Source organism: Grus americana, chromosome 5 (assembly GCF_028858705.1).
Source record: "Grus americana isolate bGruAme1 chromosome 5, bGruAme1.mat, whole genome shotgun sequence".
Lineage (NCBI taxonomy): Eukaryota > Metazoa > Chordata > Aves > Gruiformes > Gruidae > Grus > Grus americana.
In genome coordinates this window covers 6,848,600-6,865,223 of record NC_072856.1, presented here as the reverse complement: position 1 = coordinate 6,865,223, position 16,624 = coordinate 6,848,600, and the positions used below count along the sequence as shown (strand labels likewise).

At 42.6% G+C, this 16,624-nt stretch overlaps 1 protein-coding gene across 2 annotated transcripts in view; it reads left to right on the top strand.

The window, feature by feature from the left end:
* Positions 1-16,211, top strand: part of CCDC34 (coiled-coil domain containing 34) — a 63,394-nt gene extending 47,183 nt beyond the window's left edge. Inside the window, exons 7-8 of one of the 2 annotated variants that reach the window (XM_054828772.1) lie at positions 1,136-1,293; positions 16,159-16,211. In XM_054828772.1, the coding sequence (XP_054684747.1) occupies positions 1,136-1,251 (116 nt within the window). In that variant the 3' untranslated portion in view covers positions 1,252-1,293; positions 16,159-16,211. Of the gene's footprint in view, positions 1-1,135; positions 1,294-7,647; positions 7,732-16,158 lie in introns of those variants that run through there. The other variant, XM_054828771.1, reaches the window with a different exon arrangement.
* The last annotated feature ends 413 nt before the right edge of the window (positions 16,212-16,624 follow it).

Genomic DNA, 16,624 nt, shown 5'->3' with positions numbered 1-16,624 from the left:
TTGGTCTCCAGTATGAAATATGAGAAATAAAAGCAACTTGAATTCATAGAAGAAATCATTGAGTTTTAGACTTTGTTCTTGACCAGGAACCACTTGGAATTTATCCTTTTTGTGATATGGTTGAGGTGCGAGGTTTTTTTGCTGGAGCCTCAGTAAGGCAGTGAGCTTATTCAGACCAAAATAAACATCGGTCACAAGTACACAGCACCAGCTCTCACAGTGTGGTTCAGCTGGTCTTGGAAAATCTGGAATTTGGATAACTAATAGATATTCTCAGCTCTGGTGTCCTTCAAGATGATGGTTGTAGATATTACTATAGAGACAGAGTGTTAGAGATACTTGAATATTGGAGATTTAAAAGGACAATTTTGCCATAGGTATGGAATGTCTATCTAAAGATTCAGGTTTTCAAGTATTTAAGATTGTAGCTATTTTAAGATGTAGTGTGAGCTGTTCTATAGACACAATAATCTTTTGAGTTGTGTTCAGAAAAGAAGAAAATTTTCCCTTTTCTCTGTACAGGAGAGAAAACATTAGGGCTAAATATAATTGGCCAGACTATGAATTAGGTCTAAACTTCTGGTGTCTTGGGACTCTCGGGTTAACAAGGGAGCAGCAGGCACCAGTGATGTGTATTCAGATGTCTCTGAAATATGCTGGAAAAAGTACAAATGCAGTGTTAACATTTGGAATGATTTGTTTAATTTCTAGAAGTTGTGTTTTACAGCTGTTCAGGCTGGGTATCTTTAAGGGTTCATCTAACATGGGAATCGGGGCTCAGAGCGAATGCCTTCGGCGACTCAGCTTTGTTTAGGTCTGGTATGGCAAGGGACATAAAAATGCTACCACAGAGCATGGTGCCTGCCATGCCAGGCCTGAACAGAGTCCCCTGTGCTAGAAATAGAGTCATGGGAATGGCACTGTTGTTTTATTCTTTTGTCTTGTATGAACCACCGACTGTTGCTGGTCAGAAATTTTCTGACAAAATGAGTCAATTCACTGAACTGGAATTGTTGCCAAGAACGATTCAGCTAGCTGAGTCTCCTGCTTAGAGGGTTTTTGGGTTAAAAAAAAAAAAAAAAAAAAAGGCCCTTTGACATTCCCATTCTGACAGTTTCTCTTTTTTCTATTCCAGTGTTGAAATGCTGCTTTTGCTCAGATAAAGGAGGTCAAAATCTGAAGGAAACGTTTCAAAAGCGTGGAAAGCAAAGCTGCTCTCTCCAGCCAATCTGTTCTTCTGCGTGCGCTTAGTCTGTGGACATTTTTCCCTCCAAATTTTCAACTCCTTTTGTGGTAAGGAAAAATGTTTGAGTTCTTAAACACTGACAGGTTAGGAAAACTGTTTTCCCTTGCTGCTCCCCCTGTAACTGTGCAGCCCTTGTTGGAGGGCTGATAGGGCTGGGACGCCAGCCAGGACCGAGGCGATTCGGTGGGGCTCCGGCTGGCAGCAGCGCTGACACAGGAGCTGCTGCTCTGAGATGCCTTTGTTTTGCTGTCATCAATGTCCCATTGTTTGCTAGGATAATTGCCCAGTTAATCCTAACTGGTAGGATAATTATATAAAGCTCATGTCCAGTGTAAACAGGAAACAATATACTTTCCTTATCTTTGCCAGGCATTAATTTCCCTGGACTCCTATCAGCCTTGCAGGATTTGCCCTTAATTGTTTACTGCTAGGCAATATAGGGTGACAAATTAACATCAGGGACATGGGATCAAATCCTAATCTCCCTTATTATTCAGGTGAAGTCCCTGGTTTTAAGGCTTAATTTTACTGGATCTAGGGATTACCCCTAGTTAGATTGTGTCCTAGATCTATAGCCGTCCAGCTGGTTTTTCTAACTTTGAAACGAATAGGTCCAAAAGTTCATGGTTTAACAAGCCTTTTCTCAGTTCTAATAGTAGTGGCCCATAATAATAGCTGATGCAACAGCTACTATGTGCACTCTGGTAAAATATTGGTGGAAAAATGGACTGGGAAGACAAAGAAGTCTCACTTTGGTTTCAAAGTCATGAGTGGCACAGAACCGCACGAGTACATATTGTACGGTCAGATACTGGCCTAAATCTTACGAGCTAAGAGGGTGCAATGAATGCTGCCTGTGTACCTTTCCTGCTGCCAGTTGCTTTGCTCCATAACATCTCTTGTATTCCCTAGGCTTGCTAGCCTCCAGGTAACCGTGCTGGGAAGTACTAGTGGTAAATCAGGCTCTGAATAATAACATTTCACCACTGGGCTCTCTAGCCCTGAGCAGCAGACCCCTGCACACTCCGGTTTAGGTGCTTGTAGTGTGCACAAGGTCACTGCTGCTTTATTTACTCCAGTTCTCCCACTACAGGTTTTGGTGGTGGGTGCAGCTGAGCCAATGGTGGAAGTGGCAGGAACCTTCCCTACAATAGCTCGAGGGGATTATTTTAATTTGCCTGCATTTCCCACTTCTGCTAATGGGAAAGGCCTGTCAAAAAAAGCGAAAGGAAAGGCATTTTAAAGGGATATGTAAAACTTCCTAAATGACCTGGTATGTTAGGGAAGACTTTTGCAAGTAGTATAGAAATGTATCCTTCTGTCCTCAAACACCCTCTCCTTTCCCTTCCAGATAACATCTTGTGAGTCCACAGAGAGACCTCCACTATTTTAAAATTTATTAGTTTTGATTTTGTTAACTGTTTTGTCCCCTGTTCCATCTGGATTTCTAGCTGGAAGCTCTGTATTGTCCTTCATACAGTGCAGCTTCTTTGTTCCTGTAAACTTTTCTGCCACCTTTTAACCATCAAAATTTTGATTTGTCGAGTCACCTTACAAAATTCCAAAACTGTATCCAGGAAAATCAGTGAATCCACATTCCTCTCATCCATCTTTTTGAGAATTTTGCTTTACGTGACAAACAGCTTTTGGAATTTGTAGAACTGGGCAGGCCAACAAATCAGATCAACACCTTTTGTAATTTGGCTCGTTCCCAATCACTGTTGAGAAAACAAGAGAGTGAACTGCTACTTGTTTGGTAACTTTCTGGAATAAGATGGATTTTGGAAGAAAAGAAGGGGGTTTTTAGCCAGCAGCACAACTCCAGTGAAACACCGCCTGTCAGGCAGGTTTCAAATGGACTCTGCCCTCGTTCTCTTTATCTGGCCAGCTTCTCTGTGACCAGGTCACTCTGAATGGTGACCTTCCCCAAGCTGTAGAAGCTACATCTCCAGGGATGTCCAGGAGACAAGAGCTTAGAAGCCCATGGCATGGGCTGGGCCAAGGGTCCCAGCTGAAGCAGTAAGGGAACTGGGCTTCTGGAAACCTCTAACGGCCACTGAGCAGCTCTGAAATGACATTTTGTTAAAGCATCTGGGTTCCTAGGCCAGCAGACAACAAAGCTGCATGTGCAGTAACAATTTGGTTTCAGAAAACAAATGCTGTGTCACCATATGTATGTGCTTTTTTGGATTTCTGGAAAATTAAAAAAGAATTGTTGTAAATTGAAAGTCTTGAGTTTCAGAGACATGCAGCAATAACTAAGTGGGGAAGAAGAGTGCAGGATGCACTTTAACTTAAATTTCTGAAGTAGAATTTGCTATACTAGTTTACGGTTAATAGTAGGATTTGTGCTAGTAATCAGCCGATGTACTTTTTCTCATTCAAATCTGTGAATAAATGAAATGAAATGTTCCGTTACCATAACTTCCGAGATGGATACACAGTAAATTAAGGCTATTAATTTCACAATATCTGCTGCTCTCAGTTTCCTTGCTTTTTTCTTTCTGCTCTTTGTCTTTTCTGGTACTGTGAACCGGCAACCTGCTCTGCACAAGCTCAACATCAGTCAAAAGACATTAGCTCTGCAAACCTTCCCCAAAATGAATGTTCTGGGAAAGAACATGTAATTTCTGAAGACCTTATTTAAGGCTCCTCGATGAAAACAATGATATTAGCACTGACCAGTGAACCAGTAGAGATGTTGAACAATATCCTGAGCTATGTCCAGCTCCTCCTGCCAGTAAGGGTGGGTCTGAATTTGCATCCCCTGGCACTGTGCTCACACCTCCGCAGCGCAATGAGACAGGAGGAAAACGAGCTTTGCCATTTTGCCTCATGGATGGCTTTCAAATTTGGCTCAGGAAAGTGCCTCCTAGAATGTGTGTTGTGGAGCCCTATAAATAGAGCTAGGTTGTGTCTGGCTGCAGTCGCCAGTGGAACGACTGCTCTGTCAAGATCTGCAGGCGCAGTTGTGATTTTTGACTGCCGATTGCTGATGGAGTTACTTTCTCGATGTGACTGTTTAAGGCTTGTTTTCCATGCTGATGTTCTTGGGTTCAAGCCCTCAGCTAGAAGTCAGACAACAAATGTTTGAGAGGAAGGAAGGACCTGTTGCGCTAGTGCTGTAATTGTATGCAGAAGATGTAGGTTCAAATTCTGGCTTTGCTACAGGTTTCCTATGTGACCCTGCACAAACATCCCGGTGCATCAGTTGCCATAGCAAAACAGAGATAGCGTTTCCTTCCTTCCACTGCCTGTCTCGTATACAAGCTTTTGAGACAAACATCTTTACTTAAGATTTTACAGAACAGCGCTTGATGCAGTACGGTCCTGACTTTTGGCCGGGGCCATTAGCTGCCTCCATGTTACCAATAATAAATAAAAACAAAGCAGCCTTGTTCTGCAACAATGACAGCCCTGGACTGCTGTCCAGGCGAGCCTGATCAGAAGCATATGCACTGTCTAAAAAGTATTTTATCTTTTATTACCAATTCCTGGGTTCAGCTAGTTTTCCAGTTATTCTCGTGTAAAGAAACAGCCGGTGCCGAAAGCCAACGAGTGAAGCTGTAGCTTCCTCCCTTCACTTCTTGAATGGGACATGGAGAAGTAGCAGCTGCTCCTCATGTTCTGGCATCATGTTGATGCCTAAGTCCACCTAATGAGAATGGTCCCCAAGGATGGAAGTGGGACCAGCAGCCAGACCAGTCTCTCTTCCTTCAGCGTGTGCTAACAGGCATGACAGGAGGTTCATCCTGACCTGCCTCCCCGGTGGAGGATGCACAGAGTCAGCCATGTGCTGGGGGTCATCTGCGAGGCGGGGACCAGGAATGGGATCATCTCTTGTGATGCTGCCGTGAACACTGCTTTGGGCGTCAGCCGTGAGTGCGTTTCCCATGAGGTAGGTGTCAGAGTCTGTAATGTTTTAAACTGCTACAGAAAAACAGCCTTAAAAAGATGATCACATATTTATCTGGAAAAGAACTTTAAAAACAGGATGTTATGGGCAAGTCTTTCCAGTCTATGAGAGTGGAAAATGGCAACCGAACCATTAGTCCACATAAGTAGCTCTGCCCTGGAAGTGGATGAGACGGAAAGCGCTGCACTCTGAGGAAACGATGTGGAAGAACTTAGCTTAAGAAACGTATTAGCAATGTCTATACTGGTCAAGGCCGCTCTTGTTAAACTACTCACTTCTATGGAAGATTGCAGGGATCTCCGGGACTTTTGTGGTGCATAATGCAAAGCTTTGAGAGATTTATAGTAGTTGGGGAGTAGAAAGGGAGTAGTTATGTTGGTGTGGTGATGCCTTAGCAAATACGCTTTGTTGTAAACAAGCCTGAGGACAGCTACCGCTACTATCAGAGTGGTGTCTCCTAATGGTATGGTGGGATGCTAACAGAACAGTAATTCACAGGGAGGAGTGCCCTCTGCAAAATTACTACGTCTCCCTTTTAAGCTGCTGGTATTTTTCTGGAGGTTTTCATCAGCCAAACATTGGCACAACATCGTTTATCCTAACTGAGGAGAACACAGCTTGAAATGATTGTAGGCCATTAGAGTTATAGTGAAGGGGAATATTTTAGGTACATTTGGGGACTTTAAGAAATATATTGACTAAGGAGGCAATATTTTGATTAGATTCCAAGAAGAACATATAAAAAACTCCATTTTGATTAAAATGAATATCAATTCTGTAGTAAGGTGAGAGAGGGAGGGAAAAATACTTGCTAAAGTAATTCCTGTCAGATACCTCTGCTTCCTTTCTAACCTGCCCATTTCCTTGTGTTTTCCAATGGGTAAGAGATCTCTTGCACCTGCCACCTGCCTGTGAACTCATCACATCAGTGACATTCCCTCTCAACTCTCATCCATTTTCCTCCATTTTCAGTCCTCGTCCTCCTTTTTCTTTCTGGTTGCTCTATTTCTTGTCCCTTCCTGCCTCACCCTCTATGTCCATCATCACGTTGTTTATTTTTGATTCTCCCTCTCCAAATGTAAGGGAATTCTTTCCACTTTGCTTATTTTGAGTCTACCTATGAATGAGTACGCTCTCATAAAGGAGTAGCATTCTGAAGTGTTTGGTGTGCTGTTGCTGTTCCTCTTAATTAGGGTTTCTGTAAAGGTTGTTGAAGGTCAGTTCAGTGTCTGAACATTTGTGACTTATGTATAAAAGGTTCTCAATTGGTCAAATTGAGAATATCATGTTGTTAAAGGTCTTTGTAGGATCCATGTGGACTCCATGCCAAACGTATACTTGGGAGAGTCAGATACTTTAGCTCTTAGAGCTGTGGCTGTCAAAAGTGCCAAAGAGCAAGTGCTTAAGGCCGGATTTCTGAACGTTTATTTAGTTGTCTAACCATCTCTGAAGTGAGAGTTTGCCCTCAATGCTTGCTGCAGTGCAGTTGAGTTTGGTTACCTAGTTTTTTCAAGCTCTGTTGGGAACCTCTGATTCTGCATTTGTTGCAGAATCCAAACTTCACTATGCATTTATGTGGAGGGCAGAAACTATAGGAAAAGCAGATAAGAATGTAGTCACACGATAGCAAAGCAGGGAGGCAGTATATGCAACTTGGTTCTTAGCTGATCTTGACAATCAGCCAACCACGCAGGTTATCTGGGGCTATGCCTTCATCTTTCACAAGCAGAAACTAAGTTTGTGTTTACATGTTGGACAAATACTTGCAGGAGAGTGTGTGCATTTGTCTGTCTTGACAAATGTTAACCAGCTTCCTAAGGAAGAGCTCTTACTCCCAAAGAAGGACCAAGGACAACTTTCCTTATTCCCAAAGAGAGCCTTTGAACAATAACTTAATATTTAGAAGATGGCAATCACTCTGAAGTGGGAAGAATTAAATTTGTTGCCCATCCATGGGAGAATACTTTTCAGCTTTGAATGCGTTTTGCTATAAGATGAAATATATGACTTTTTTATAAGGAAAATTGTCAGTTAACACTGGATCAGTGGTAATTTTATTAGCTTCAGAACCATCCGGTGTTATTTGGAAGAATCTGCTTTATTTTCTATCTGCACATCTGCGTAGCAGCTGCAGGCACATACTTCCCAGGGGCTTAGTCTAATTTGTAGAATTACAGGGGTTGTGCCTGGCTATAGAAAAGGTCTATTAGTGTTGCTCATGTTGAAAATTTAGGCTTGATGCCTTCCACATGTTTTTTTTTATTTTGTTTTGTTAGTCTTTTTCTGGTTCTGTAATTAACCCTTTGGAGAAATTTCTCTTAAAGCAAGGTAACTATTGTGTTGTCTAATTCCTAATTAACTGTTTTCAGGTGGCCACAGTTTCTTACCGCGTCCTCTCTGAGTTTCTAACAAGTGTCAGATGAACCATGAACTCAGTTGAATTTGTTTCGCTCTCCCTCTTTCTCTCTCCTTTATTTGCATACAGAAATCAATTTCTCCGTTCCTGGAAAGCAGCCACTCTCACAGAAATAGCAGTTGACAGAAGAAGTGTGTACAAGGCACACAGAGAAGAATATATCAGCCAAATTAAACCCTGAAGATACTTTTGGATGGCGGAGTGACGTTGACCAGATTTGAATTTGGTCAAAACACCGAATGCAAGGCTTCACTACAATACTTACCAGCCTCCAGCAGCAGCCCACACCTCCTGCTGCAGCAAGGCACAAGGCTGTATTCTTCGACCACAGTAAATCAGAAGTAGCAAGGTCAGTTCTGCAAGCAGTTCTGTGCAGATGGACTCCTCGCCTCTCTATTTTAGTCCAGCTGAAGTCTACCATGTGTTTATGTTCTGCAAGTGAAAAGCATCAGAAAAAAACCCCAACGTTTTTCCATTTCTGAACCTTTGGACAATATATCTGTTGTCTGGGATCTGACTGACCAGGGCTCTTTGCCAGACTGGAACCTCATAGAGAAAAGTGCCACCTACTGAATAACCACTACACCACATCCTGCCCTCTTCCTTTTCTGTCTGCTGTCTAAACACTGCGACAGCTCGGCTCATCTGCTCCAACAAAAGCTGACAGCTTCAAGTCAGACCTGTTCTGCTCTTGGAGGAGCCCTCAAGCTGAATGGTCAAGTGGGAAAAACATTGCCCTTTTGTGTGAGCTGGGGGATAGTGCTCTGTCGTCTTGTGGAAGGTGAAACGAGGTGTTTTTAAAACTCCTTTGCTGAACTTTTGGATTTGCTACTGGAAAAGAAATTGCAGTGGAGAAGGAATTGCTTACTTTTTGTCAGGCTAGCTCTAAAAAACATCACTTTGTAAACCTAAGCCAATTCTTTTCCTTTTAAATCTGCTTCTTATTAATCTGTGTTGATCTCAGTTGTTACAATACCTTCACAGTGCCTTGTTTCACTCCTGCGGCAGGGCCTGGGTTCACTGGAAGAGCCACATCTTTCCTGCTGGATTCTGGCCACACAACACAGTTTGCATCGCAGAAATCCTATCACAATGGGAAGCATAGTCCATGGAGAAGTTTGGCACAAAGCACAGAAATGGGATTTAGGCAGACTTCATGAGATGCTGAGATAGCTCAGTGGAAAATAGTCCAAAGAAAAGATTTTAACATTTCCCAGTATTTTGGGTGGTAAATGTCTTTCCAGGGAATAAATCTCAGTATTTTAATTGTTCCTCCTTTATTTGCAAAGTTAAAAGAATATATATTCTTTATCAGGAATCTTTATCAGATCTATAGCTTCCGAAGGCTGTCTTTGTGGGTAGGTTTTTGAATGGAACATTCAAAGGAGACCATCTAAAGAGAAACTATATGGTCCTTAAGTGTTAAGCAGTTGAAGGGAAAGGTGTTAAGACATTATCTATATGACCAGCAGCTATGCTTCATGGAACTTCTTACTATATTCAGACCTTCTGTGGCCATTCCCCATATAGAATCACTTCCTGTAAGGAATATAGAGAATTTTTGTATTTTGTAGTTAAAAGGGGCTTCGTAATCTTTATATATTCAAGGATCACCTCCTCCAAGCTCAGGAGCGATGCATCCCAACAAAGAGGAAGTCAAGCAAAAACACCAAGAGGCCCCCATGGATGAACAAGGAGCTCCTGGGCAAAGTCAAACAAAAAAAGGAAGCCTATGGTGGAAGCAAGGGCAGGTAGCCTGGGAAGAATACAGAGAAACTGTCCGAGCAGCCAGGGAGCAGGTTAGGAAAGCCAAAGCCCTGAGAGAAATTAGTCTGGCCAGGGATGTCAAGGACAACAAGAAAAGCTTCTATAGGTACATTAGTGATAAAAGGAGGACGAGGCAAAACGTGGGTCCCCTCCGGAATGAAATGGGTGACCACATTACCCGGGATATGGAGAAGGCTGAGGTACTCAATGACTTCTTTGCCTCAGTCTTCACTGGCAAATGCTTGAGCCACACTGCCCAGGTCGCAAAAGGCAAAGGCAGGGACTGGGAGAATGCAGAACTGCCCACTGTAGGAGAAGATCAGGTGCGAGAATATCTAAGGAACCTGAAGGTGCACAAGTCCATGGGACCTGATGAGTTGCATCCGTGGGTCTTGGGGGAACTGGCAGATGAAGTGGCCAGGCCACTCTCCGTCATATTTGAGAAGTCCTGGCAATCCGGTGAAGTTTCCACCAATGGGAAAAGGGGAAACATAACCCCCATTCTTAAGAAGGGAAAAAAGGAAGACCCAGGGAACTACAGGCTGGTCAGTCTCACCTCCGTGCCTGGCAAGATTATGGAGCAGACCCTCCTGGAGACTATACTCAGGCACATGGAAGATAAGGGGGTGACTGGTGACAGCCAACACGGCTTCACTAAGGACAAATCGTGCCTGACAAATTTGGTGGCCTTCTATGATGGGGTTACAGCGTCGGTGGATGAGGGAAGGGCAACTGACATCATCTACCTGGACTTGTGCAAGGCGTTTGACACTGTCCCGCACGACATCCTTGTCTCTAAATTGGAGAGACATGGATTCGATGGATGGACCACTCGGTGGATAAGGAATTGGCTGGATGGTGGCACTCAAAGAGTTGTGGTCAACAGCTCAATGTCCAAGTGGAGCTCAGTGACGAGTGGCATTCCTCAGGGGTTGGTACTGGGACCGGCACTGCTCAACATCTTTGTCGGCGTCATGGACAATGGGATCGAGTGCGCCCTCAGCAAGTTTGCCGATGACACCAAGCTGTGTGGTGTGGTCGACACGCTGGAGGGAAGGGATGCCATCCAGAGGGACCTCGACAGGCTGGAGAGGTGGGCCTGTGTGAACCGCATGAAGTTCAACAAGACCAAGTGCAAGGTCCTGCACGTGGGTCAGCACAATCCCAAGCACGGCTATAGGCTGGGCAAGGAATGGATTGAAAGCAGCCCTGAGGAGAACAACTTGGGGGTATTGATTGATGAGAAGCTCGACATGAGCCGGCAGTGTGCGCTTGCAGCCCAGGAAGCCAACCGTGTCCTGGGCTGCATCAAAAGAGGTGTGACCAGCAGGTCGAGGGAGGTGATCCTGCCCCTCTACTCTGCTCTTGTGAGACCCCACCTGGAGTACTGTGTCCAGCTCTGGGGGTCCCAGTACAGGAGAGACATGGAGCTGTTGGAGCGAGTCCAGAGGAGGGCCACGAAGCTGATCGGAGGGCTGGAGCACCTCTCCTATGAGGACAGGCTGAGAGAGTTGGGATTGTTCAGCCTGGAGAAAAGGCAGCTCCGGGGAGATCTAATTGCGGCCTTCCAGTACCTGAAGGGGCCTACAGGAAAGATGGGGAGGGACTGTTTATCAGGGAGTGTAGTGACAGGACAAGGGGTAATGGGTTTCAGCTGAAGGAGGGTCGATTTAGATGAGATGGTAGAAAGAAATTCTTGACTGTTAGAGTGGTGAGGCACTGGAACAGGTTGCCCAGAGAGGTTGTGGATGCCCCATCCCCAGAAATGTTTAAGACCAGGTTGGATGAGGCTTTGGGCAACATGATCTAGTGGAGGGTGTCCCTGACTGCAGCAGGGGGGGTTGGGACTAGATGGGCTTTAAGGTCCCCTCCAACCCAAATCATTCTATGATTCTATATCTATCTAACCTCACTCTTGCTCCACATTTTCATATCCTCGGTATTACTTTCTCTTCCATTCTTGAACCACACAGAAATATATAAAAGAATTAACCTTTTTATTTTGATTTCATTGATCTTGTGGTAACCATTTGCAGAGATAACTACTCAGCCATAGCAATTTGTTTCTGGAATGGTCATCTAAAGTTTTAATGAAGGAAAGAGCAAATTAGTTTATTTGTTTTTATCACAAAGTTCATTGTTTCCAGTCAGCTTTCTCCTCAGTGTGCTATAGCTAGTTCAAGAGATTATTAAGAGATGATTTACCTACTTTTTTTTTTTAATGGGAACAGAGTTTATAATTTGATAATCTATGCAATTTGTTAATGAAGTTCAAGTACAAAGGCAATTTGAAGAGAATACTGTTCATTAACTTTATGTGGACTAATGATACCTGACATTCATCTGAAATTTGTTGCACAAGACCTGAGTGCACTTTAGCCACCATTACCATACTGATCCTGCTGAAATAATTGATTAAACTCCCATAATCTTCAGTGGAGCCAAGAATTCATCTTCACTTGAGGTCTTTAAGCCCTCTTGCTCTTTCTCTCCTTAACATATGCCCTCTCCCTTTCTCTCTCTCACCCTAAATTCCCCAATCTATGTTTATGGGCTTACCACATCCATCAATAAAATGCAGCTATTCCTGTTCAGCAGTTTGCAGCAGTGTAACATAAACAAATGAAGAGAAACATAGGAATGGCATATCAAATATCGTAGGTGCACTTAAAATTTTGTTTTTAACATTTTACATATTATTAAACTGTATTTTGACATTTAAAATTACCCCACTTTGTCTTTGCACGTGCTCTTTCTTCAAACCCATAGTTTTATTTCTGACAAACCAAGCTAATTCTGTAATTGTTCAAGTGCTTGAAAGCAAGTGCTGGCAGGTGCAGCTAGAAGCTTGCCACATCATAAGTAGGCACGCACAATGGATTCAAGACTCTTTCACGTACAGTTAAGGGTAGTTTTGTCATTGATTTAGGTAACAGGCCCAGTGAAATAAACGAAAGATGACTAATCACATTTTCCTGTTCATTGTTTACCTTTTATTCATCATCTGTTCTTTAACTATAAGCTTATTATTTTACATTCCTTCAGCTGAATTTGTGCAAAAGAAATATATTCTCACGTGCTGTGTAACCATCTGTTTGCTCTGGCAAGTTATATAGTTTTGCCTTTCAGGAGGCTGCCATGGTATTATGCAAACACGTCTGTTCATTTGCTACACCATCTTGGTTACTACTTCAGCCATGTTCTCCGTTCCAGCTTTCACATCTGTATTTCTAACTGTGTAATGTTCAGACTTAAGCCAACTCCATCGCTATTTGGAGAACTTGAAAACGAAAGGAAAAGATTAATGGTCATTTAATAACCTGTGAGCAAAACTCTGCTTTGGTTGTCTTCATTGTTTAACATTAGTTGATGTATGTGCAGAAGAAAAAATGAAGTAATGGGAACAAACTCAACAAAGTCAGGAGATGTTTGGAAGTCAGATGCATTTTTGGTTTAGTGAGAGCCTGAAAAAGTAGCAGATCTGTGGGAAGCATGAAAATATGTGCATTAAAGCAAAGGGAGTCTCCATTGGTCGGCTTTACTAAAATATATTGGTAGATTGTGCAGTACCACTTTTGTGGTCTGAAAAACAAATAAACATTGGGTCACATTCTTCGTACATGCCTGTAAGCGTAGGTCCTTGAAGTCAATGAGGGTACGCCAGTATATTTTAGCTAAAATCTGTCCCTGCATACAAATAAAAATGGTGATGATAGGCCATGTTTTATGACTGGGTAGGTCAAATTCAGGTTTCTGAAAAGCTGTGCTGCCACTAATAAGTACCTACTGCCATTCAACAGAATGAAAAAGGAATAGAGGTTGCATATATTATTATGCTATGGATATTTTTTCCTACTATCATATTGATAGTAATATTGCTTGGATTTTGCTTTCCTTTTTTACACCCTCTCTTCCCTTTTTTTACCCCCCTGCTAACAGCAAACTACATAAACGGACAGCTTCTGCTAAGCTCACACTCCTCCAAAACTCAGCTCCTGGAATGGACTACCCTGAGCCCAACGAAATTGTTGGTTAGGAAAAGCAATATCACTCTTCAGCGTACAACAGAAATAGAAGAAAAGGTTGCCGCTAAGTGCCGTAGTGCTTCAAGACGTTTTTAAGGAAGTATTTTTTTTCTAGCTGATTTTGGAAACAGAAAGTTCAAAGGAGTTTAGGGCTTGTTGGAGCAAATTTTAATATTGGCCACACAGTACAGTGTAAATCAGGAATAACACGACTGTAGAAAATAGGAGGTACCTCGCATTTTGGTTTTGCAGTATTGTATTTGCTAGTATGAAACACATACTTAAAAAAATTTTTACAGTAGCTTTATCTCCATTAAGAAGTATTGGAATATGACTTTCCAGGTTTTATTTTTTATTTTTGAGTACTTCACTGTGGGGCAATCCATAATGTTTCTCAATGTGAAAAAGTACACGGGAATTCTACCAAGGCCCTCTGGATAGCTACACCAGTGTGTCTGGGAAGCCGTAAGGAGCATTTGCATTCATGGTAAACATTTATGACATCAGGAAACATTAGTTGAAAATTTAGTCAAATTATTTAAGCTGCATGGCCTCACGAACTGAAAGTAGTTGAAGAAATGAGAATTTTAGACCTAAATAGAAGAATGTAGCATTCTGGGGAAAATACTGATACACATTTGGTTTGTTTTAATATTGGATCCAGAGATTTTGGGGGTTTTTTTGTCACTGCTGAGTCCAGATCTGGAATGCTGTTGTCACATCAGTGAGCTTCGGAAAAATGCTGGTAATCTGAAGGAAACAAAGGCAGAAGCAATACATTTTACTTATGTAAAACTTACTTAGAGGCAGGGAACAAGTCCTCCTTTTGTAAATGCAATAGAAAGTCTGGATTAATAGTTTTGCTATAACACAGTTAATACTTCCCAGGTATCTGTGCACATGAATATATCTCAGGGAGAGTGTCTGTTTACCTCTGTTTTGTTGGTAATTATTTCCTTTTACACTCTCCTAGACAGATGACAGTTTTTGCAAACTATCAAAAAACTGGTATTAAAGTTTCTGTCTTAATGATGGTCTCTCTCTTCAAGGAATTAGCTGTGCTTGGGCTTGTGCTCCTTGCAGTTGTACCGAGACAGTTGTTAGGCAAGTGTTGCCCTCCGCTGGGAGAGGGATAGATGACTTTAGCCAAAGGCCCCCCAGTCCTCTGCTCTGCGTGCCCCAAAACATGCTGTTCCTCTCTTACGAGGAATTTTGGGAAGCAGAGGGCTCTTGACACCCCTCAAAGGGCATTTCCAAGTTGTCCCTGGGAGGTTTTGTCCTCGTCGGGTATAAAAAGAGCCATGTGTCTGTTCCTAAAAATAAAGCAGGCTCTCAATTGCTGTGTGCAACATGTTGGCAAATTGCTATGCCACCAGGACAGATTTGCTGGAATCGGTGTGCAAATGTCCGTGGCAAATCTCCAGACGTACTGAAACTTTCCTTCTCATGTAATTCACAGCAATTCTTGAAAGCTTCCCAACTTTTTCCTATGTTGCTATTTTTATTTTGAATGGGAAGGGGGGAAAGAGCATATGAACAGTACCAGATGTAGACACCTTTTATGTAAAATTATACCCTGCTCTTCTAATAGCACACAAAGATGAATTCATGATATGCATTGGCATCGATGTATGGTCTGCATTCGCAAGCGTGTTGTGAAATTGATTCCAAACCAAACATTGGTATTTCATCTGGGAGAAAATGCCTCGGTTAGCTGCCTATGTACAGACTGCGTTTTTAGAATAACGATGGCAATGCCTCGCCTGCCGTGTTCACTTCCAAAAACCAAGATCGGTTCCAATTTTTCCTAAGCCTATTTTGGGAAACAGCAGGTCTTGGCTCTTCAAGTATTCGCGCTAGCAAGGAACTTAATTGGCTCATTAGAAAGACTAATTTGGCAAATCAAATCATAATTTTTTAATCCAAGCTTTACAGTTTAATTTAATTTTGAGTAATTTTCAAGACACTTGGGAAGCCAGCTGCAATCAAGGATGCTGTGAATGGCAGCTCCAAGCGAGCTGGGGAGCTGGCTGCACCACAGGCAGGGGTTTAGGGATGGTTCCTCCCCAGAAAGTGTGGAACAGCAAGCGGGGTCCAGAGCATAATCCCCAGCTCTCTCCGGAGGCTGGTAGATAAGTCCTTCTCTGGAGAAAGACCCCTCAGCAGAAAAAGCATATGGCAACTCCTCTGTGATATCTGGATACGAGGGCTCTCCAGATAGTACAGCAACACCTGAAACAAAGGCAGGCGATTGCTTGGTTGGTTGTCTGTTGACACAAATGGTCTCCTTTCCCTTTGACAGCTCACCCCGAGTTCAAACTGGGTGTTTTGTCACGCACATTGCAGCTATTTAGTGACCATAACCACACCATGTTTTGAGAACTGTACAGTGAACCCAGTTGTTTCAGACATTTACAACTATCCGTTTCTAAACCACTTGCAATCACTTGATTGAGACTTCAGTATTTCTAATGGACAGTGGAGTTGCTTTTAATGAATATGCCTGGGTGGAGTAGTTTCCTAATATGACATTTAGCTTCTGTATCACTGTATTCATCACTTCTCGTCAACTCCTTAAATCATAGCTACCTTTGTACCTGCTACATTTACATACACACACGTACACACCATGTGAGCAGTTCTCTGGAGAGGATATTGTTGTGTAAGCCAAGAGCTCGCGTGTTTCTATTTGTTTGAGACTCTTACGAGTCTAAAGCACTTTTTAGTTAAAAGAAATTCTTGGCTGTCAATAACTATGTCTCTCTCTCTCTCTCCCTCCATTTTCTAGGAAGGAGATTTCTACGTTACCTGTCATGTTGGCCCATGAGTGCTCCAGTTATTGAAATGATCTGGAAAATCTATTTCAAGGTAAATCTATTATGGTTTAGTTAATATTGGAGTTTTACTAACAGGCAAGCTAACGAAAGCGTGTTAGTCACACAGAGCAAACTAAGTAATGATTTTTCTTTTTTTTTCTTTTCTTTCTTTTTTTTTTCTTGAGGAAGCAGTTCCTAAACCAGAGCTGGCAGCTTAAGAGCAGGAGTTGCAAAGCTGGGGTTTGCAAAACTAACTGGTGGTGTCCTTTATGGACATGCTCCAGAAGTCTACGCTGTGAATACTTTTGTTTCCCTCTTGTTATGGAGATAGCAGGAGGAAGACACGCTCCACCTCAGCTTTCTAAGACATAGGAACACAGGATGTAGGTGTGTGTCATTTTTCCACTTCTGGTTTCTCACTTGATGGTGACAGTGGTA